The 23,493-nt window shown below is 45.1% G+C and overlaps 1 protein-coding gene across 19 annotated transcripts in view; it reads left to right on the forward strand.

Annotated features, from left to right (window-relative positions):
- MADD (MAP kinase activating death domain) overlaps positions 1-23,493 on the forward strand; it is a 126,513-nt gene that overhangs the window by 20,316 nt on the left and 82,704 nt on the right. For 10 of the 19 annotated variants that reach the window (XM_084632710.1, XM_084632721.1, XM_084632726.1 and 7 more), the window contains exons 2-9: positions 6,474-6,661; positions 9,072-9,686; positions 12,640-12,943; positions 13,337-13,468; positions 14,289-14,402; positions 15,163-15,243; positions 21,696-21,752; positions 22,479-22,657. In XM_084632710.1, the coding sequence (XP_084488836.1) occupies positions 6,603-6,661; positions 9,072-9,686; positions 12,640-12,943; positions 13,337-13,468; positions 14,289-14,402; positions 15,163-15,243; positions 21,696-21,752; positions 22,479-22,657 (1,541 nt within the window). In that variant the 5' untranslated portion in view covers positions 6,474-6,602. The remainder of the gene's footprint in view (positions 1-6,473; positions 6,662-9,071; positions 9,687-12,639; positions 12,944-13,336; positions 13,469-14,288; positions 14,403-15,162; positions 15,244-21,695; positions 21,753-22,478; positions 22,658-23,493) is intronic. The other 9 variants (XM_084632720.1, XM_084632712.1, XM_084632715.1 and 6 more) reach the window with 1 other exon arrangement.

Raw genomic sequence — 23,493 nt, forward strand, 5'->3', positions numbered from 1 at the left:
TTGAAATTTTATGGGAAGCCAGTGTAGAGAGTAAATTGAAAAAATATTTTTTACAACCACTGACAATCTCAAGACAGAGAAGACGTGTCTCCTGTATTGAGATTTGCTAGATGGCTATATATCCTCCTAGACATAAATTCACCAAATCCTGTGTATTGGACTGCAGTCTTGTAGATGATGCCATTATTGACAGAAGTTTTCTCAATGTCTTAGTACCAAGGAGAAGATAGAGAATATATAATATACTTCATTTTAGATGTCCATATTTAAAGGATGATCCTTTTTCTCACCCTTGAGCCACACTTCTTTGAAAACCCATTTATAACAGATTTGTGGACTTTAGCACAGTGAGGAATAGAAATATTTACCTGTGCTTAAGAGAAATTTTTCTTTCTTTGAATGATAAGAGTCACAGATCTGGCCCACCCTGGAGATAAATGGAACATTCAGAATAGAAATAGTAATTGACATCCAAAGACCTGAGTTTGTTTCGTTAAGAGGAATTTCCTATGCTCTGCCTTAGCATAAATTGTGCTTTTCCCTCAAAATATACTTAGAACAATGTGTAATTTAGGAAAGTGGAATTGAATTATCCTGGCTCTGGAAGTTTATCTCAACTGGAAAGGACTTCAGGCATTGGTACATTCCCCTGCTGCCAGTAACGGACAGGTCTGGTTCTGCTCCCGAACTGCAAGCAGGCTGAAGTATCCATGGTAATGGATCTGTGGACCTTATTTACTAGAAGAAAACATTTTTTTTTTTTTAGATAAACACAGATAATTTTTCCTATTGTGTATTATAATTCAAAATAAATAATAAATGCATACCATTCTTCCTGACTGAAACAGTCAGGGAGGGGCATGTGTGCAGATGTTGGACAAGGATAAACCACTGGAACTTTTAGGAGAACCCAGTGTAATAATCTATGTTGGATATCTCCGAACAGGAGAAAAATCCTCCTTGATTCCCTCCCCTTACCTCACATACCCACTTTGTGTGAATGAGTATATTTTTTGTTGTAATTATGTGCACAGATAGGCTCTTCTGAAAAATAAGAGGCTAAAACTCCAGAATATGGTGCAGATCTTTCTGTCAGGAGCTATGCTACAATCTAGACTCTAGGTGAGTGTCTACACTTCGACTCCCTCAGGGAACGGATGGCCAGGATCCCCTGGGGGACTAACTTGAAGGGGAAAGGAGTCCAGGAGAGCTGGCTGTATTTCAAGGAATCCCTGTTGAGGTTACAGGGACAAACCATCCCGATGAGTCGAAAGAATAGTAAATATGGCAGGCGACCAACTTGGCTTAATGGTGAAATCCTAGCGGATCTTAAACATAAAAAAGAAGCTTACAAGAAGTGGAAGGTTGGACATATGACCAGGGAAGAGTATAAAAATATTGCTCGGGCATGTAGGAATGTTATCAGGAGGGCCAAATCGCACCTGGAGCTGCAGCTAGCCAGAGATGTCAAGAGTAACAAGAAGGGTTTCTTCAGGTATGTTGGCAACAAGAAGAAAGCCAAGGAATGTGTGGGCCCCTTACTGAATGAGGGAGGCAACCTAGTGACAGAGGATGTGGAAAAAGCTAATGTACTCAATGCTTTTTTTGCCTCTGTTTTCACTAACAAGGTCAGCTCCCAGACTGCTGCGCTGGGCATCACAAAATGCGGAAGAGATGGCCAGCCCTCTGTGGAGATAGAGGCGGTTAGGGACTATTTAGAAAAGCTGGACGTGCACAAGTCCATGGGGCCGGACGAGTTGCATCCGAGAGTGCTGAAGGAATTGGCGGCTGTGATTGCAGAGCCACTGGCCATTATCTTTGAAAACTCGTGGCGAACCGGGGAAGTCCCGGATGACTGGAAAAAGGCTAATGTAGTGCCAATCTTTAAAAAAGGGAAGAAGGAAGATCCTGGGAACTACAGGCCAGTCAGCCTCACCTCAGTCCCTGGAAAAATCATGGAGCAGGTCCTCAAAGAATCAATCCTGAAGCACTTGCATGAGAGGAAAGTGATCAGGAACAGCCAGCATGGATTCACCAAGGGAAGGTCATGCCTGACTAATCTAATCGCCTTTTATGATGAGATTACTGGTTCTGTGGATGAAGGGAAACAATACATCCACTGCTTTCTTGACTTTAGCAAAGCTTTTGACACGGTCTCCCATAGTATTCTTGTCAGCAAGTTAAGGAAGTATGGGCTGGATGAATGCACTATAAGGTGGGTAGAAAGCTGGCTAAATTGTCGGGCTCAACGGGTAGTGATCAATGGCTCCATGTCTAGTTGGCAGCCGGTATCAAGTGGAGTGCCCCAGGGGTCGGTCCTGGGGCCGGTTTTATTCAATATCTTCATAAATGATCTGGAGGATGGTGTGGATTGCACTCTCAGCAAATTTGCGGATGATACTAAACTGGGAGGAGTGGTAGATACGCTGGAGGGGAGGGATAGGATACAGAAGGACCTAGACAAATTGGAGGATTGGGCCAAAAGGAATCTGATGAGGTTCAATAAGGATAAGTGCAGGGTCCTGCACTTAGGACGGAAGAACCCAATGCACAGCTACAGACTAGGGACCGAATGGCTAGGCAGCAGTTCTGCAGAAAAGGACCTAGGGGTGACAGTGGACGAGAAGCTGGATATGAGTCAGCAGTGTGCCCTTGTTGCCAAGAAGGCCAATGGCATTTTGGGATGTATAAGTAGGGGCATAGCGAGCAGATCGAGGGACGTGATCGTTCCCCTCTATTCGACATTGGTGAGGCCTCATCTGGAGTACTGTGTCCAGTTTTGGGCCCCACACTTCAAGAAGGATGTGGATAAATTGGAGAGAGTCCAGCGAAGGGCAACAAAAATGATTAGGGGACTGGAACACATGAGTTATGAGGAGAGGCTGAGGGAGCTGGGATTGTTTAGCCTGCAGAAGAGAAGAATGAGGGGGGATTTGATAGCTGCTTTCAACTACCTGAAAGGGGGTTCCAAAGAGGATGGATCTAGACTGTTCTCAATGGTAGCAGATGACAGAACGAGGAGTAATGGTCTCAAGTTGCAGTGGGGGAGGTTTAGATTGGATATTAGGAAAAACTTTTTCACTAAGAGGGTGGTGAAACACTGGAATGCGTTACCTAGGGAGGTGGTAGAATCTCCTTCCTTAGAGGTTTTTAAGGTCAGGCTTGACAAAGCCCTGGCTGGGATGATTTAACTGGGAATTGGTCCTGCTTTGAGCAGGGGGTTGGACTAGATGACCTTCTGGGGTCCCTTCCAACCCTGATATTCTATGATTCTATGATTCTACACTGGAATAGAAGACCTGTGGTATGGCTGCAGCTGGCCTGTGTCAGTAGACTCTGACTCACAGGGCTTGGGCTGCGGAGCTAAAAATTGCTGTGTAGATGTTTGGGCTCGTGCTGGAACCTGAGCTCTGGGAGACTGCAATGGAGGAAGATCTTGGAGAGTGTCTTATTTCCTGTATCCAAAGACCGTCCTCAGAAAAAGTATGCCAGTGTTAACCACGCGGGACAGAGCAGTCCCTCAGTGTCAGACTTCCTGCTTTCTTGGAGCCAAGAACGCCTCCTAGTTCAGGTCCAAGAGGCCTGGAAAGGAGAGGAAAAAGGAGAAGATTCAGGTCAGGATCTGTTGGCTTCCCCAAGTCTCAGTGTCTTTAAGTCAGAACAAGTCGGCCAGATCTGGGGCTTGGAGGAAGAACAGCAAAACCTTTCCAGTAGGCCTCATTCTGTCTCCAAGAAAAAGCACCAAGCTTCCATTTTAAAAGAGAACTTAGTAGTTAAGCACTCTCCTTATCCTCATCTGCAGAGAAGAAAGACCTCTCAGACTTCAACCTTGAACAGAAGGAGAGAGACATCAGGGAACTCTTTCCCCTCCAAATGGCTTTATCCCCAGGCTCCTAAATGCTGTCATCATCCTAGATATGAATAGCAGTACTCTATACATCTCTGAAGAAACAATGAATTGTAAGGAATGGGAGACAGCCAAAAAAGAGAGTGCTTTTCTCCAATTTAACAATGAGAACCCTGCATCTCTTCCATCTGGTTATGGTGACCATTGAGAGTGTGAACAATCAACCAAATATGAGAAACTCTGAGGCAGTCACAAAATTTCTACACAGAGCTTAAAGCTAAATCTGCCTATGTCACATTTCCCAAGGTTGATATATTCTCTGCCATCATGACACTATTAAACTTACCATATATACTCGATCATAAGCTGGTTCATTTATAAGCTGACCGCGCCAAGATGGATAAATAAAAATGGAAAATTTTCATGACCCATTCATAAGCCGACCCTATAATTCAGGGGTTGGCAAACTTTGGCTCCCAGGCCATCAGGATAAGCTGCTGATGGGCCGAGACAGTTTGTTTACCTCAAGCGTCTGCCCGCACAGACATAAGCCTAAGTAAACAAAGTGTCCCGGCCCGCCAGCTGCTTACCCTGATGGGCCAGAACCAATGTTCCCTCTAATTTTTGACAGGCCGTGTGCACAAAAAATTTCTTCTGTTCAAATTTTTGTGCTCGCGGTGTGTCGCCGTGTGTGTGGGGTTTAAGATCTGTGTGCGCACGCACATCTTAGAGGGAACAGTGGCCGGGACAGCAATTTTTTCTTGGACTGAATGATAAAATTAGTGGAGGAAGAGGCTTGAATTGTGTGTGTGTGTGAGAGAGAGTGAATGGGGGAGATAAATAAGAGTAATGGAATAGAATAAAGCAAAAGAGAATATTGTTTGAATACCAGGAAACACTTTTTTACTGCAAGATGCATTAAGGTGTGAGAGAGGCTTACAGAGGAAGTGGTGGGAACCCCATTGCTTGGGACTCTTTTTTATTTATTTATTTATTTATTTATTTGAATTATGGGTTTTTTAATCATTAAAGATTGCACCCAGTACACATTGGACAAGATGATTTACATCTGCAAAGAATAGAGCTTACTGTAGAGTTGTCGGTCCCATTTTACCAGTTCCAGAAAAAAAGCCTGCTGCCATATTTAGCAGGCTTCAAATCTCCTTCAGTGGGTGGATTTGGCTCTGGTCTTGGTCTGGAATGATAGACATTCTCAGGGATAGGTCGGTCTGTCTACACTTTTGCGACCCAAGGAGAAGATACTGTAGGGAACAGTCCTGCCCTGGCCTACATGTAGCATTGGGAAGATGAAACCTCAGAGGATGAGACCTAAGAGGATTTTTCCTATTGTTACCCATTTTGACCTGAACAGTTAGTCAAAATTCAGGGTTTTATGGGCTGCTTCCACTAGGAATCTGATATTTCTTTGATGCACTTCTGTTTATTTATAAAGAATGGTCCAAAATGTCCTGTTTCCCTGAACCCACAATAGGAATAAAACAGGAGGCAGTTTCTTTGCCCCTGTTTCCAAGCTTTTTTCCAGCGAGCACACTACCCAAAAGCACACTTTCTCTCTCTCTCTGTCTGTCTCTCAGGTTTTTCCCAGGGTGACATGCCACAAGTGCTTCTCTGGTTTTGTCTGTGGCTTCCTTGATGTCTTGTCTGTGAGCTTTTGGGGTTTTTCAGCTGCTTCTCTCCACACATACACAAAACTCCCTCAAACAATAGTAGCTCCCTGCTTTTACATTCAGACCCCAGGAAAAAACCCTCAGATAGTATGGTTCAACTCTAGCTCCAGCCTTGTATGCAGCCTGAGTTTTGAGTAGCGGCTCCTATTGGTTTCCACTGTCTGTTCCGTAAAGGAACATAATTGCTTTTTACATTTATCCTGAATGAAGGGCTGCTGTTACGCCCACCAGCTTCACCATTGTTTCACCCAACTCCCAGCATAAACGCTACCTTTAGCTGTTGTTTCCTGCTGTTTCTCTCAAGAGTTCATGCTCAAAATTACATTGTGGCCATAAATAAAATCCATTGGGTGGTTCTGAATCCTGTTGCTGTGATGAGAGGATGGGTCTTGCTGGGTGCTAGCACAGTGTCTAGTGTGCAACCCTGAAATTCACTTCAGATCTTTCTGCTAAGTGAGGGAGTGTTCCGGTTTGGAGCCTAAAGTACTGGCTGAACAGTGCATACCAGTCTGGGTAATTCAGAAAGCACACAAGAGAAGCAAATGTGAATGACATGGCTTCCTGCAGATGGAACAGGATCTGTGGGTGGTCAAGACTAACATAAAAGTGGGATCTATGGGGAAAGGGTGGCAAGGGACCAGAGTTATGTATTTGTGTGTCAGCTGTTTCTGTTGCAATGAGCATGTGAGAGGCTGGATCCATGAAAAAAGTCCCATTGCTTTCAGTGGGAACAGGAATCAGGCCCTTGAGGAGGATTGGGATGCTTAGTTTTCCACGGGAATGTGACTGTCCCCAGGGTGAGCACAAAGTTCTGTTGTCCATCCATGATCCACCCTCCAACTTTCTCTCAAAGCACTACCCCCTAAGATCATGCCTCAGGCCCTCACACAAAACTCTGTTGCTGGTGCACATGACCTTATCTTCTCTCCTGGTTTCAGGTTGAACTTGTCAGACTTTTCCATGTGGCTTCTCTTTCCTGAGGCAACTGCAGCGACTAACTGGATGACTGGCTGCTGGCTCAATGATCAAGAGATTCACTGAGATGACCTAGTGAAGGGGACGGGACAATGGTGCAGAAGAAGATCTCCCCGCAGTTACTTGACTACCTTGTGATCGTTGGGGCCAGGTAACCTAATAGCCTCCCAGCTATGGTTTTGCCAGCAGTGGGAGGGAACAGTAGACCTGGCACCACCTAGCTGTTCTCTCATCAAGTGCAAAGTAAATACTGTTCAGAATATATAGAGAAGACTAGAATGCATAGAAGGTGCAATTTTGAAATGTATCCTATGAGAAAATTATTAATATAGGGTAGATCTCTGACTTTCCCTTGAGAAAGAGTTTTATTAGCCTGAAACCCCGGAAGTTAATTATCCATAAAAAAAAAAATCAGCTGGTGTTGCCATTCTAGTGTTAGTCCTTTCACTAATACTCATTTATGTAAGTTCTTGGACTGCTCCTTCTATCCTTATATGAAAATTAAGAATGACTTTTAAAATGTTTTTTATTAACTACCAATAAATACAAGGGTTAACATACTCATTCAATAGTCAATTAATACTGAGTGCTTATCAAATACAGAATTGATTCTTACAGTATTTGTCAGATACACAAGTAGCATTTGTTGCTGATGCTATTTCCTGCGTCCTTTTACAATATTTCATTCATTGATGTGTTCCTAAGTGGATTAAACTTCCATTTCCAAATGCAAATGACTTAAACATGTTATAGCATGCCCCACCATCTTTCCTTTTCATGAGAGGGGCTTGACAAAACAAAAAGTTTATGTTGACTAAACAGGGAAATAACTTATTTGTTAGATTTATTTTTATTGGCTTACAAGGCTAGCTGGACTTATTTTAGAAAGAAGTCTGTGACCAGAGTAATTTGTCAACTGTACTTAATTTTATTTCTTGACTTCTGTGTAAGAAATATCAGTCCTCCCCAGATATAGGTGTCTGACTGTTTGTTGAGAGAGGAGGAGAAAACATTTAATATATGTTAGTTTCTTTTAATACACTTTATTAACTGGAAACAAGGAAGAAACAGCACTTTCTGACCAGAGATCTTTCTGTGGGCCACCAGTGGTCCATGGGACAACAGTGTGGGAATTACTCTAGTAAACATTTGTACGTTAACCAGTTTTTGCAATTTGAATGCTATAAAGTGTAAATTCCACTTTAAAATTTTAAACACAGAAAAATACATCTCTGTTTACTAAAACTTTTTAAATTTACAGGATGAAATCCTGACTCCATTGAAGTCAATGGGAATTTTGCCATTGGCTTTAGTGGAGCCAGGATTTCACCTGTGTCCTTTAAGATTATCAAAAGCAAAAATACTGTACTGTGCTTTATCTAATAAGGGAACAAAAGTTCTTTTTTCTGTGTATGCTAGGATCATTTGTTTGGTTGGCCTTGTACATGAACAAAGTGCTTATAATGTACTTTTTATCTTTAAAAGAAAACTAGCAGTGTTTTCTTTCTCACTGTTTCCCTTTATTGCTAGGAGAATTTGAAATGTTATTCCCTCTTTGCTTTCTATAGACTCTTCAGTTTGTGGGTCTAGTACACTTCTAATGCAGTTTTATTAAAGTTTGTACATTATATATCAATTCAAAGAGTTCCATTATGCATGATTTTATTATGTTTCTGCTACAGCAGTTTCTTAGTCATGCTCTCAAGAGTGTGGTTTTCTCCCCCCATGGGCCAATCTCTGTCTGAGTTCTCCTCTGCAGCTAGGGCCCACTTTGCATGCCCTGGTAGGATATTATGATAATTTGAGGCTCCTAAACTTTCTCTCACAGTATGTCATCCTCATAGGTCACAGTGATTTGTAGGTGATCTGTGGCAGGTGGAATACATGGGAGAGAAGTTAGCGTGTCAGTGATGGGGAGTCTCACTTAGTTTAGAGTCCGTTTGAAGCAATTCGCTATGGCTGTGGTGAAGGTGCATTGTCCTGTTCTACAGACCTACAGTTTGGTAAATTTCCATTGCCACTGGTTGGGAATTGATTCCAGTTTTTCTTGTTGAATTTTCCATCTATTTCTCAGGTAATAAAAACCCTGCATTTGGACCAAGCTGGCTGAGTTTATGCTCGCAGGGCCAACTCTGGAGGAGAAAAAAATCTGTGTCTTCTCTGGCTAAGTGTCACCCAGAGATATATGTAGTTGGTTGCATTTTATAAATCAAAATCAGGGAAACTTCCCTTCTCAAGAAGATGCACTTCCGCAGTGACACACCTATGGATCTCTTCCTCTTTGTCACACTTGGGGATGTCTGCTCCCCCTTGTACCTCAGTGTTGACATTATAGACCATTCCTTTCCCATCCTATGATTCTGGTCCCCTATGCCTTCCTTCCCCGGTTGTCCTGGGCCTCCTTGTATGTCTACTGACTGAGAAGCTGTGCTCCCTTTAGGTATTGGAGGAGGCAGAGGTTGAAGCTCATTCCATATGGACTAGACAGGTTGCATGTGGGGTGGCCAAGGTTTATGTTGGAATTGCCCAGCTGGGTAATTGTGTGATTGTGTTCTTTATAGGCAGCCAAGCAGTGATAGTGTGGCCCAGACCCCTGAGCTGCTGCGACGTTACCCTCTGGAAGACCATGCAGATTTCCCTTTGCCTCCCGATGTGGTGTTCTTCTGTCAGCCGGAGGGATGCTTGAGTGTACGGCAAAAACGCATGAGTCTGCGAGATGACACCTCCTTTGTCTTCACACTCACAGACAAAGATTCGGGTGTCATTCGCTATGGGATCTGTGTCAACTTCTACCGCTCCTTCCAGAAGCGAGTGCCCAAGGAGAAAGCAGAAGGCACTGGTGGGCATCGAGTTCGGGATGGACAAAAACCCCCGAAAGCTGGGGATTCTTCCATTGCCCAAGAGGAGGTGGGCAATGAGAGTTCAGAGAGTGGCTCTTCACTGAAGACACCAAGCACAGAATCCACTCCAGATGTCAACCGGTCACCTCGCAGTAAGCGTGTGGCCAGAGGCAGCCATCACTCCCGGAACAGCACCCTGACGTCCCTGTGCATCATTAGTCATTACCCCTTCTTCTCCAGTTTCCGTGAGTGTTTATACATCCTGAAGAGGCTAGTGGACTGCTGCAGTGAGAGGCTGCTGGGCAAGAAGCTGGGGATCCCTCGAGGGGTGCAAAGGTATGTGGGGTAGGGGAAAGAGGCCCTTTCTCTTACTCTCCAAGGGCTGCAGTTCTCTGCTTCAGCCTCTGCTCTAAATTATCTGTATATGTGTGTTTGCAGGAGTAGTGGAGGTGGTTACTGTTCGTCTGTGCTGAGATGTTTCTGTTCTAATTCAGCTTTGCAAGAGGGAGGGATCTGTGATAATTTTTGTAAAAATTCATAGTTGTCTAATTCAATAACTGGATTTTATTTTAAACAGTAGTGCACCTACATGAAACAGAGGCAGTACCCTGCTAATAACTCTATCTAAATTTGATCTATCCTTTCTAAATCTAGACATTGATACCATTGTCATATCTGTGGCATCTGAGTGCCATGGTGATGCACAACATGACTGATATAATTTTGACCATGGAGGTACAGAGACAGAAATTAGAATCATAAGTAAATAATGCAAAGAATTTCAACTCGGGGAAAAATGTAGCTAATGCATTTGAGGAGAAATAATCTGAAATAAATGCTAAATGGGAAGGAAGAAACCTGAGCAGGAGGAGTAGCTAAGTGAGACCAACTGGTGGTTTGTTGTGATAAATGAAACATGATCTTAAAATGTGAAATGGTAGCTGAAAATCCCAGTTATATGGGATGCATACACAAAGGAATATTTCACCATGGAGCAGGGAAGGCATAGTACCTCTTTCTACAGCCATAGTGTGACTGCACCTGGATTATTGTGTTTACTGCAAAAGGTAGAACATATACAACAGGAAACAATCCTGCCCTGATGTCAGATACATATGCTGGGTTATAGTCTTATCTCTAATTTCTGATTGTATAAATACCTTGCTAGTGGTCCCAGGCCTGACTTGGTGGGTGGGGATAGGAGAAGATATCCATGCTGTTAGGGCAATGATCTGCTAGTAATAATGTTACACCTTAAATCTCCTCAGGTGCCATACTACCATAAGAGAGCAAGATGGATTTTATTCTGCCCCATGCATCGTCAGTGGATTTGCCAGCGAAATTCCGGTGTCAGAATCTTTTTTGGTGCCAACATCAGAGGCAGAACAAAACTAGTTGGATTTTCAGATGAAAATTTGTGGCTCCCTGGCTTTAGCTGAGTTGTAAAATGAGCTTTGATAGACACTGAGACAGAATAAAGCTGGAATTTCATATCCATTTCAGTTACTTCTCTGATTATAACTGCACTTTAGAGAGAGAAATAATTTCTGGTGCTGGCCAGATGGAGTGTGCAAGCTGGAAGGTTCCATGGTGGTAGAAAATGGCCATTCAGGAGTTAAGAGAAGCTGAGCAGCAGATAGGGGAAAGTGGGGGTTGGGGGGATGACCAGGAAGTAAAGGGAGTGTATGGGGAACAAATATTTAATAATTGGCTCTTCAGTCTAGCAGAGAAGGTAAAACACGATCCAGTGGTTGGAAGTTGAAGCTAGACCAATTCAGACTGGAAATAAGGTGCAAATTTTTAACAGTGAGATTAATTAACCAGTGGAACAATTTACCAACGGTTGTGGTGGATTCTTCATCACTGACAACATTTAAGTTAAGACTGGGTGTTTTTTTTAAAAGCTCTGCTCTAGGAATTATTTTGAGGAAGTTCTATGGCCTGTGCTGTACAGGAAGTCAGGCTAGATGATCACAATGGTCCCTTCTGACATTAGAATCTATGAATGTAGGTAATGGCTAGGGGCATGGGCTGTAAAGCTGTGTGTGCAGCATCAGGGAAGTTTAAGTTGCAGGCTTTCATTGTCATAGGACTTGGAGACCCTAGAGAGCACGAAAAGAGGGTTTTGAGGTGAAGGCTGCATGAGAGAAAGCTGCTTGCCCCACGCTCTGGGAGAGTGAGTGTGCTAAGGGAGCAGTCTGATGTCCTGTATACTGGGAATGGCTGGAGAGTAGAGTTTAAAAAAAAAAAAAATGTTCCTAAAACCAAAGCTGTGGTACTCTACCCACCAGAGTACTCTTAAATTCAAAATTCCGTCTGTATTTTGATCTCCCATCTCTTCCTTATCTGGCTTTCTAGGTAGGTCCTCGGAAGCCAACTTCCTGTGGGACTAAATCCCGAAAGAATAAACATGTATGCTAGAATAGTTACCTGGCCCTGCCTCTAACATGGGGCTGTTTCACTTCAGTGGGCTCTGTGTACACTAGCTAAAGGGGAGAGACCTTCAGCTCTCCAAGTGGGAAATGATGTTTAATCACTTTGCCAGATTAGAATATTGCAGAAGGGCTTGAGGATGAGATTATTCTCTTTACTGGCCATCCATTTCCCTAAAATGCTAAGGAACTTCACAGACTAGCTAGAGGAATCTGTAGTCCTGTCAATGAAATGGGATACTTTAGCTGTTTTACAGGTCACAGCAACATTGCTCAACGGTTTAGGACAGGAAGTGGGAAAAAAAGAATATTATATCAAGTGAAAACTGGAGAAATTTAGTGAAACTCAGTGTAATTACCTGAATTGGAATTTGGGACAGATGCCAGGATCCCCAAATTCTTCTGAAAAATGCATTGGGATTTTTAACTGTTTGGGCTCTGGTTTCGTTGCCTCTAGCAGCACAGAGTTTTATAACACTGTGCTGGGACATTGGTTCATTGCAGTCTCATGGGGAGTGCCACCCACTGAATCCTGTTCTGGGGTTTCTTGGGAGATCTCGACCCTGTTTAGCTAATGAGATCTGATGAGACCCTAGCCCCAGGTGGTATAGCCGTGACTGTTCTCACCACAGTAAGATTTATGTTCTTAATGCTTTGCTTTAACAGAGTAATTTAAACACCTACTATCCCTTCCTCTTCCCTGGCTGGACGGTGAGAACTGTGTTACGCTGTTTTCTGCTGCCTGGTAGTCTTTGGGGATTCTGGCCTTCCATGGAGGAGCCTGGCAAAATTCTGATTGGAACAGCTGCAGAATGTCTCTATGGGACTGTGTTAACCTCATCATTCTCCCCATACAGGGATACCATGTGGCGGATTTTCACAGGTGCTCTCCTAGTGGAAGAGAAATCCAGTGCATTGCTACATGACCTGCGTGAGATAGAGGCCTGGATTTATCGCCTGCTCCGCTCACCTGTACCTGTTGCAGGCCAGAAGCGAGTGGATGTGGAAGTCTTACCACATGATTTGCAACCAGCCTTGACATTTGCTCTTCCTGACCCATCCCGCTTCACGTTGGTGGATTTCCCCTTGCATCTGCCCTTGGAACTTTTGGGAGTGGATGCTTGTTTGCAGGTGCTGTCATGCATCCTTCTGGAGCACAAGGTGAGAGGGAGAAGATGTTTGTTGGTCGGTCGGTCTATGGCTTCTAACCAGTACAAAGACAATTAGAAATCTAACAATGTTGGTGGGTAGGACTGATGTCCCTCTGCGGTTCTAGGAATAGTTTGCATGTGGGAAGCCCCACCTGAAGTTCCAATCTGGGAGGGTCTTGCTTTCTGTGCAGAGTGTTCAGAGGTTTGTTTGTGGAAAGACTTTTGCTGATGCACGATCATCCCATCTAATAACAGCCAAGTCACATGGAGGCAGAGCAAAGTCTCACATAGCCCTGTGGAAGCATCAGGAGAGGGAGAGGTTTATTTTGGAGCTCCTTTTGTGGGAATCCCTGGGCTGGATGAATGATGGATATGGTGCTAACATGAGTTGTCTTGGCCATAGGTGGTGCTGCAATCCCGAGACTATAATGCTCTCTCCATGTCCGTGATGGCATTTGTGGCTATGATCTATCCACTGGAGTACATGTTCCCAGTGATCCCACTGCTCCCCACCTGCATGGCTTCTGCGGAACAGGTATGTTACATTATCTCATTAGCTGCAACTTCAGTTCTATCCTGCATTCTTCTGCTGTAAGAACTCTGTCCAGTGTGGGGTGACCGGGTATTTTAGGGAATAAAAGGCCCCATCTCCAAGTGGTTGGTCTCAATCTACTACAAGTCAATAGCAATCTGATATTATTTTGATCCCTTCACGCAGTCTGGTCAGTGTAGGTGTGAGAGCCGTCTTCTCTGCAGTTCCTGATGTCAGGAACAACTTCCTGTATCGCTTCATAGTTTTTCAGTGTAGATTTTAAAATACTTTTTCTTCATTGCCTGTGCTGCTTTAGCAACACCATCAGCTTGAAATTGAATCAGTTTTTTTTAAAATGGCTTTATTCCCAGAGCAGTGGAATCAGCACCTTCGATCAATACAAAATACATTCAGACTCTGCATCTGTCTGTCTGTGTCTGTGACTTGTTCCCTGTCTGGCTTGGGCTCTTCTGTGAACTTTTTCACCACTGGGCCCATGAGTAGAGCAGCAAGCTGTTGGGTTTCTTCTAAAGAATTTTCCCTTCCCAAGAGGCTGGTTACTTCACCAAAGGAAAGCGTGTCCATTCTGGATGGTTGCTGGGAAAATTGCATTTCTTCTTCAGGACCTTTGAGTTTTGTCCTCTTTGTGTCCCTCTGTTGGACTGTGTATGAGAGCTGTGGAATGGATGCCAGCTGTGATAACTGGCTGGTACTTTTGTGTTGTCCCCTCTCCTGTAACTGGATTGTAGACAATGTATTTAGGAAGGAAGGTGTGAGCATTACCAATACAGATCTTTCCCTTATTCTTTCCTTTTTCCTCTAGTTACTGTTGGCCCCCACACCCTACATCATTGGGGTCCCAGCCAGCTTCTTCCTTTACAAACTAGACTTTAAAATGCCTGATGATGTGTGGCTTGTTGACCTGGACACCAATAAGGTAAGTGATCTGTACTCAGGAGCCTTTGGTTTTGATGAGAGGGGACAGTTTAGTGGAAACCCCAATGCCCATGGTGGCTTTGAGAAATGCAGTGCACATGCCCAAGTGCACACATGACTGCAGTCACATCGCTTTCTGCTACCCCAGTGCTTTTACTGCATGGTTTTCTAGGCGCTGTCTTGAGGTCCCTTTTCCCACTCCCCTCCTACTATTTCAGCTGAAAATGACTCTTGAAAGGAATTTATTTTTTTTCTTAAATCATTATAATAGAAATAATGTAGGAGTTAGGGCAAATTTAAAGTAGTCTGCCTGCCTGCCTGCCCTGTGAGAAACTACAGAGGGAGAATAAACCCTCAAAGGAGTTATAAAACCACATTGTCTACTTGGCAGTCAGGACCCTATTTTTTTTACAGCTTTTGGAGGAGAGAGGAAATTAGATCTGGTAAGTGTCTTCCTGCAGAATTTGGTGTGGTAATTCAGAGGACCATATAAGCAACTCTACATTGTGGTATCATCAATGCTGCTTAAAGGGAAACACATGTAACATCCTCTAATAAACTGGGAATCTGTGTTTAGAAAAGTTTGAATTTTCTTTTATGAAGCATAAAGTAACTCCTCCCTAACCCCAAGGGCGTGAAAATCAAAGTACTGATCCCATCTAAGTCTTCTGCAGCCTTTGTTCTCTATCAGGTCTCATAAAGCACAGGACTCCACTCTGGGGGTGGCTACTATCGAAAATTGTTTTGCTGTTTAATTCCAGGTGATTGTTCCCACGAACGCAGAATCTTTGCCAGTCCTGCCAGAGCCAGAGGCATTAGAGCTTAAAAAACACCTGAAACAGGTAAGTGGCCACTCCACGGGTCTGGTGAGGAGTGGACATCAGACTAGCTAGACTGCCTCAACTCAACAGGTGCTGATCTGTGTAAGAGGGCAGCTGTGCGGATCACTGGGTCTAGTATAGCACATTCTGTAAGGGCCATTTGGCACTTGGATACTGTGGTGCCAGACACCTGAGACTGACTTTGGGTAGAGAAGATCCCTCTTGTTCAGGCAGCTGCCTCTCAGTCAGCTAACCACCTGGCCTGGGGAGACCTCCTGCTCTGAGTGTGGTGGTGGACTCTGTCAGCATGGGCAGCTGAGTAATAAAGCTGCAAAGACATACTTCCTTGAGACCCATAGGCCATATGGTTTCTTCCCAAACAGTGCTCCTTCCAGAATGACCAAAGTCTGAGGCTATTCTCTTGTTTGCAGAGCTCCCTGTAAATCTCCCTAGGGGTCTTCAGTTCATCTTCTTCAGTTGTTTTTCCGTTTGCTATCTCCCCCCCCCCGGCCGCCGCTTTGCTTAGGGAAGTGTGGGGCTTGAAATTTCTCATTTTACCTGTTTAAGATGCTTATTCCTTTGGCGTGCCCTTCCAGAGGGTGTCTGGTAGGCTCCTCCCCTGCTCCCCCCAGGTTAGAGCACCTGAATAAAACACTGCTTATAGAGCAGTTAGTCTTGGACCTTGAATAGGGAGAGGCAATTCTTGATTTAGTCCTAAGTGGAGCACAGGATCTTGTTCTGTGAATATAGTTGAACCGCTTGGTAATAGTGATCATGATATAATTAAATTTAACATCTTTTGGGTGGGGGGAGAATACAAATGAAGCCCCACCACAGTAGCATTTAACTTCAGAAATGGGAGCTGCACAAAACTGAGGAAGATAGTTAAATGGAAATTGAACAGTCACAAGAGTGAAATGCCTGCAAGCTACATGGAATCTTTTTGAAAACACCATAATAGAGGCTCAAATTAAATGTATTCCCCAAATTAAAAAATAGAGAACGAAAAAATGCCACCATGGCTAAACAACTGCGAAAAAGAAGCAGAGACAAAAAGGCATCCTTTAAAAATTGGAAGTCAAGTCCTACTGAGGAAAATAGAAAGGAGAATAAATTCTGGCAAGTCAAGTGTAAAAGTATAAATAGGACAAAAATGAATTTGAAGAGCAAAAGATTCAGGAACTAACAGCAAAAACATTTTTTAAGTACATCAAAAGCAGGAAGGCCTGCTAAACAATCAATGGGATCACTGGGCGGTTGAGGTGCTAAAGGAGCACACAAGGAAGACAAGCCCATTGCAGAGAAGCTAAAAGAATTCTTTGCATCGGTTTTCACTGCAGAGGATCTGAGGGAGATTCCTACACTTGAGCAATTCTTTTTAGGTGATGTGTCTGAGGAACTGTCCCAGACTGAGGTGTCATTACAGGTGGTTTGGGAACAAATTGATAAATTAAACAGTAGTATGTTACCAGGACCAGATGGTATTCACCCAAGAGTTCTGAAGGAACTCAAAGGTGAAATTGTGGAGCTACTAACTGTGGTATGTAACCTATCACTAAAATCAGATTCTGTACCAGATGACTGGAGGATAACTAATGTGACACCATTTTTTAAAATAGGCTCCAGAGATTACCCTGGCACTTACAGAACAGTAAGCCTAACTTCAGTACTGGGCAAATTGATTGAAGTACAGAACAGAATTATTAGAGAGACAGATGAACACGATTTGTTGGGAAAGAGTCAATAGGCCTTTTGTAAAGGAAAATCCTTCCTCAGCAATCTGTTACAATTCTTTGAGGGGGTCAACAGATGTGGACAAAGATTTTTCCGGTGGATATAGTGTACTGGGACATTCAGAAAGCCTTTGACAAGGTCCCTTACCAAAGGCTCTTAAGCAAAGTAAGCAGTCATGGGATAAGAGGGAAGGTCCTCTCACGGATCAGTAACTGATTAAAAGACAAACAAATGGTAGGAATAAATGGTCAATTTTCAGAATGGGGATGTAAATAGTGTCCCCCAGCGATGTGTACTGGGGCCAACGCTGTTCATTGTATTCATAAACGATCTGGAAAAACAGGTAAAGGATGAGGTGGCAAAGTCTGCAGATGATAAAAAACTACTCAAGATAGTTAAGTCCAAGGCAGGCTGTGCAGAGTTAAAAAGGGATCTCGCAACACTGGATGACTGGGCAACAAAATGGTTGATGAAATTCAGTATTGATAAATGCACATTGGAAAATATTCCAACTATACGTACAAAATGATGGGCTCTAAATTAACAGTTACCACTCGAGACAGAGATATTGGAGTTATTGTGGATAGTTCTCTGAAAATATCTATTCAGTGTGTAGCGGCAGTCAAAAAAGCTAACAATGTTAGGAAGCATTAGGAAAGGAATGGATATATAAGACAGAAAATATCATAATGTCACTATGTAAATGGTATCCCCACACTTGGGATTCTGTGTGCAGTTCTGGTCACCCTATCTCAAAGTTATATTAGAAATGGAAAAGGTTCCGAGAAGGGCAACAAAAATGATGAAGGGTATGGAACAGCTTCCATATGAAGAGAGATTAAAAAGACTGGGACTGTTCAGCTTGTAAAAGAGATGATGATGGGGGGAGGTAGGGAGGGCAGCGGGGGAGGGGGGGAATATGATAGAGGTCTATAAAATCATGAATGGTGTCGAGAAAGTGAATAAGGAAGTGTTATTTACCTCACACAAAAACCAGGGTGTCAGCCAGTGAAATTAATAGGCAGAAGGATTAAAACAAAGAAAAGGCAGTACTTCTTCACAGAATGAAGTTGTCAACCTGTTGAGCTTGTTGCCAGGGGGTCTTGTGAAGGTCAAAACTAAAACTAGATGGAAAAAAAGAATTAGGTAAGTTCATGGAGGATAGGTCCATCAATGGCTATTAGCCAGGATAGTAAGGGATGTAACCCTGTGCTCTGGGTGTCCCTCGTCTCTGACTATCAGATGCTGGGACTGGAGGATGGGATGGTTTGCTTGATGCTTGCCCTGCTCTGTTCATTCCCTTTGAAGCAACTGGCACTGGCCGCTATTGGAAGACAGGATACTGGGCTAAATGGACCATTGGTCTGACCCTGTGTGGTCCATTCTAATGTTCTGATGTAATAACAATTGCTTAAGGGGGTGTGTACACGGCAAAGTAAAACCTTCAGCACTGAGTCTCAGAACCCTAGTCAGTTGACTTGACCTCAAGGGGCTTGTGCTGCCAGGCTAAAAATAGCAATGTAGGTGTTCCCACTTGGGCTGGAGCCTGGGATCCAAGATCCTCATACCTCTCTGGGTTTTAGACCCTGGGCTCAAGCGTGAATGAGAGTATCTACACCAGGGGTTGGCAACCTATGGCATGCGTGCCAAAGACTGCACGTGAGCCGATTTTTAATGGTATGCTGCTGCCTGCCAGGTCCCAGCCGCTGGCCACACTCAGCCCACTGCCGAACCCAGGCCCGGACCCCGGCAAGCAGCAGCGTGCCATTAAAAATCCTGCTCGCCCCGGCCCGCTCTTCTCTGCTCCCCAGGCAGGATGAAGAAGCTTGGTCCTGCCGGCTGCTGCTGCAGGGCAGGCAAGCTCCCCCCTCCCCCGCCTCTTCCCCCAGCATGCTGCGTTCCTGCCCCTCCTCCTCTCCCTGCTGCTGATGCGCTGATGGCCCTTGCACGGGAGGGGGAGAAGCGGCATGCTCGCTGCTCCAGGGAGGAGGCGGAGAAGAGGTGGGGACGGGGCCTTGGGGAAGGCGAGTGGAATCAGGGCATATCCCCTGCAGCCCCCTGCTGTGAGCCTCTCTGGGCAGGGGGCTGGGAGCACCCCCATGACCCCAGCCCACAGCCCCCAGACCTCTGCCCTGACCCTTACATCCCCCCCTCCCCAGCCCCTTGCCCTGAGCCCTGCCCCCTCCACACACCCAGCCCTCTGCCCTGACCCCTACACCCCCCCCACGACCCCAGCCCTGACTCCAGTACCCCCCCAAACATACCCAGCCCCCCCACCCTATGCCCTGACTCTTGCACCCCCCACATTCCCACCCCCACCCTGAGCACCAAACAGGAGCTCCTGCACCCTCCCACATTCCCACCTGCACCCCTCGCACCACATGGGAGCTGCCCAGGTAAGCACTCCACACCCAAACCTCTTGCCCCAACCCTGAGCCCCCTCCCTCATTCTAGCTCCTGGCCAGACTCTGCACCCAAACCCCCAGCCTGCTCCTTCACCCCCAGCCTTGTGCTCAGTGCACCTCCCACCCTCAGCTCAGTGTAGAGAGAGAGGAAGAGAATGGGCTAGAACCAGGGAGAAGGTAGGTACCCCCTCTCTGTGGGCAGGGCCAGGTTCCCAGACCAGCAGTGGCCTGAGTGGGGCCGGCAGCTGGAACCCCAGGCTGGCAGCGGGCTGAGCAGGCTGGCAGCGGGCTGACCAGGCCAGCGGCGTAAGGTCAGCATTTTAATTTAATTTTAAAAGAAGCTGCTTAAACGTTTTGAAAACCTTGTTTACTTTACATACGACAATAGTTTACTTATATAATATGTAGACTTATAGCGAGAGACCTTCTAAAAAAATGTTAAAATGTATTACTGGCACGCGAAACCTTAAATTAAAGTGAATAAACGAAGACTTGGGACACCACTTTTGAACGGTTGCTGACCTCAATCTAGACTGTTGTTTTTAGCCTTGCAACCCAAGCCGGAGTCAGTTGACCTGGGCTCCAAAATTGTGCCCTGCTGGTTTTTCTTCGCAGTAGCCATAGACAGAGTTTTCAGAAACAGCTCACTTCTTCTCTCCTTTAGAGTAGTGCAGGGGTAGGCAACCTATGGCAAGCGTGCCAAAGGCAGCATGCAGGTTGATTTTCAGTGGCACTCTCACTGCCCAGGTCCTGGCCACTGGTCCCGGCGGCTCCGCTGCCAGCCAGGGTTCTGGCCGCCGGCCCCGCTCAGCCTGCTGCTGGCCCCGGGTCCTGGCCACTGGTCCCAGGGGCTCCGCTGCCGGCCTGGGGTACTGGCCGCCGGGCCCCGCTCAACCCGCTGCCAGCCCCAGGTCCGGAGGGCTCTGCTGCTGGCCTGGGGTACTGGCCACGGGCCCCGCTCAGTCCACTGTCGGTCATGGTCACTGGTCCAGGGGGCTCTGCTGCCGACCTGGGGTCCCAGCCGCCGGCCCGGGGCTCTGCAGTTGCCCCCAGCTGTGGCCCTCTGGCCCCAGCCTGGGGCAGTGAGCGGTGCAGACAGGGCCAAGAGGGGGCGCAGCTCAGCATGGATCGCATGGATTATTATTACTGGCACGCGAAACCTTAAATTAGAGTGAATAAATGAAGACTTGGCACGCCAGTTCTGAAAGGTTGTTGACCCCTGGAGTAGTGAGTGGGTGGGGCAAAAGAGAAATCCCTGGGAACTTTACAGCTTCAGTGAGTATACTTGGCCAGCTGAGGGACCCTTTGAGATATGCTTTAGGGTTTTGCAGCCAGTTTCTATCTCTTGCTGCAGTTGGGGGTCTAGTTAGTATCCCACATCTTGTTTTCACCCACGTAAATGCTCCAGGCCTCTCCCTGGGCTTGACCCCTCTCTCCCTCTCTCTCTCTCTCAAATAATCTTTTCCCTCTTTCCATAAATGAGGTCCCAATGCCTCCTCTCAGGTCCCGTTAAGCCATTAATCAGCTTGGGACAGGGTTGGCTGATCCTGTCAAGCAGATTTTATCTCTTTATTTCTATATTTCTCCTTTTGTACACTGCATGCACTACCTAAAGGTAAAGTGTGTTGGTGAGGGCTGCTATTTCTGCCTCTATAGAGCAATTTGTATAACCTTTTGTAGGATCCCAGATGCCCTGTTGCTTTCACCAGAAAATGATCCTGCAGTGGAAACTACACTTGCTACCCCAAAACCTGTTTTCCCTACTGTTTAAGGGCTGTTCAGCAAAACTCCCAAACACTGGGGAGAGGTTGAACATTAGTAGAACAAAAAATGATATTCCTTTGGCAACTTCTGTCCAAGGATTCCAAAGCAATCAACTAAGCTCAGAACATACCTTACCACTGCCGGGGGAGGGAGAAGGCTGACTACCTGCTGGCGCACAGCAATGTGGAAAGGAGAAACTTTGGCCAGTGACACTTAGGTTAACACCTAACCCTTACATAGAATGCCATCTGGTCAGTAATATCCATACAGAGCAACAAGGACCTTGGATTTTTAAGTCTCATTGGAAAAATCTCTGTTCACAACCATGGGACTGGAATGTTATCACTTTCTGGGAAGAAGGAGGGTCTAGTGGGGAGCAGATGAGGGATGATGGCGCATGCTGGCTTCTTTCAGGAATTGCACTGATTTGTGGTCCCTTTTATTTCCTTTCTCATCTGTGATATTTGGTAGTAATAGTTTTTTTTTTTCTCCATCTGTCTGTGGTAATGTGTTCGTCTTGGCTCTGATTGGCCACTGATGTTGTCATGTGATCTTCCATCTTGCCTCCAGTGTCTGGCTAGCATGACTGCAATCACTCAGCAACAGCTGCTCACGCCTGACAACAAGGTTCTTTATTTTACTCTTTTTCCCCTCAACTTTCCATGATTTTTATTCTTCTTTTGTGCTTTACTTATTGACTTTTGAAAGGGAGGCTAGAGGAGGAGACTCAAGGAACAGGAGGAGAAATGGGGGAGATTTGGGACCAATCTGGTTGTAAGACTAGGAAGTTAGACCTTTACTACTTCAAGTGCACTTTCAAGATGATGCTATCAGGGCTTGGGATAATGCTATTTCTATAGAAAGGCACAGAGTTCACCCAGGTGAGAAACTGAGAATTGCAGGTTTATGTCCTGGGATTATGGCTAACAGCCAAGATACTGATTGGGTCCAAGGAGTGTATTTCTGACTACTGGAGATAGGAATAAATCTCCAGCAAGCTGCTGGATCCAGAATGCTGCATGCCCTGAACCTGGCAGGTTTTGGACGATTGGAAGCATCTGTTTTTACTTTTATCAACCATTCAGAAATCTGACACTGTGTGCTGTTCCCAGGACTGTCATCAGTGAGGAGGTTGATGGGGCAATCCAGCAAATGCAGGGTCAGGAACCCAACACAGGGATTTCTTTCTTGGCTGAGTGGGGGGCAGAGAATGGTGCAGACATATTCCTGAGAGTGCACTAGAACCTGGCACAAGGGCTGTGATTGCTTAGGGGTCAAGTCAGCTCTACTCTTTATATTCTTGCCTGAATAATGGTTTCTTGCTGACTGTGCATGTGACCTGTTGCTTCTCAGGCCTTGGCCAGCATGAGTCTGAATACCCAGCCCATTCTTAACCTAGAGAAGTTCCATGAGGGACAGGAGATCCCACTGCTCATGGGAAGACCTCAGAATGGCCTACAGTCCACCCCTTCCACGGAATTCAACCCCCTGATCTATGGCAATGATGTGGACTCTGTGGATGTGGCCACCAGGTGAGGCTGACCAGGCACCTACATACCGAACCTCCATAGGGTTCACACTTGAGAAGGAAGTGCAGGGCTTGCTGAGGGTGCCATGTTGTAAGCCAGTCTGTATCTCTGTCCTTCAGATAAACACTGAATGTTAGCTATAAAAAAATTATCTTCAAATAAACATGTTAAGGCAGTGGTTACCATGAAGTTTGTGTCAGGAGCTCACTGATGATGATGCAGAACATGGCAGCAAAGGCAAGATAGCTAATGAGAATGAATGTATAGAAATGGAAATTACCATGTCCAAAGGGGAAGCAAAACTCAAAGGGCTCAAGATGAGGGGACTGGATAGTCTCACTCCCAGAACATTGAAAGAACATGAAATTACTCGTCTGGTAGCAAGGATTTTTAATAGATCTATGAGATGGGGGTGGAACAATATGGCAGTAGAATAGCAAACGTCCTATCTATATTTAAGAAAATGAAATAAAGTGATCAAGGCAACTTCAGACCCATTAATCTGACCTCAATAATATGCAAAGCTTTAGAACAAATTTGGATGGAAAGAATAATTAAAGGCGTGAAAGTAGGATCAATTGCAGCATGGGTTTACCAAAGGTAGATCATGTCAGACTAATCTGATATCTTTCTTTTGTTTAGATAACTGATTTTTTAGATAAGAGAGATGAAGTAGATCTAACCCATCTGGACTTCAGTAAAGCATTTGACATGGTGCCACATGGGAAATTACTAGTGATTGGAGAGGTGGGGATTAGTTCAAGAATTGTAAGGTGGGTAAGGAACTGGCTAAAGGAGAGAAAACAACAGTTTGTAGTGAAAGGAGAACGGTCGGGCTT

This window comes from Lepidochelys olivacea (assembly GCF_965140295.1).
Source record: "Lepidochelys olivacea isolate rLepOli2 genome assembly, chromosome: 6".
Taxonomy (NCBI): Eukaryota; Metazoa; Chordata; order Testudines; family Cheloniidae; genus Lepidochelys; species Lepidochelys olivacea.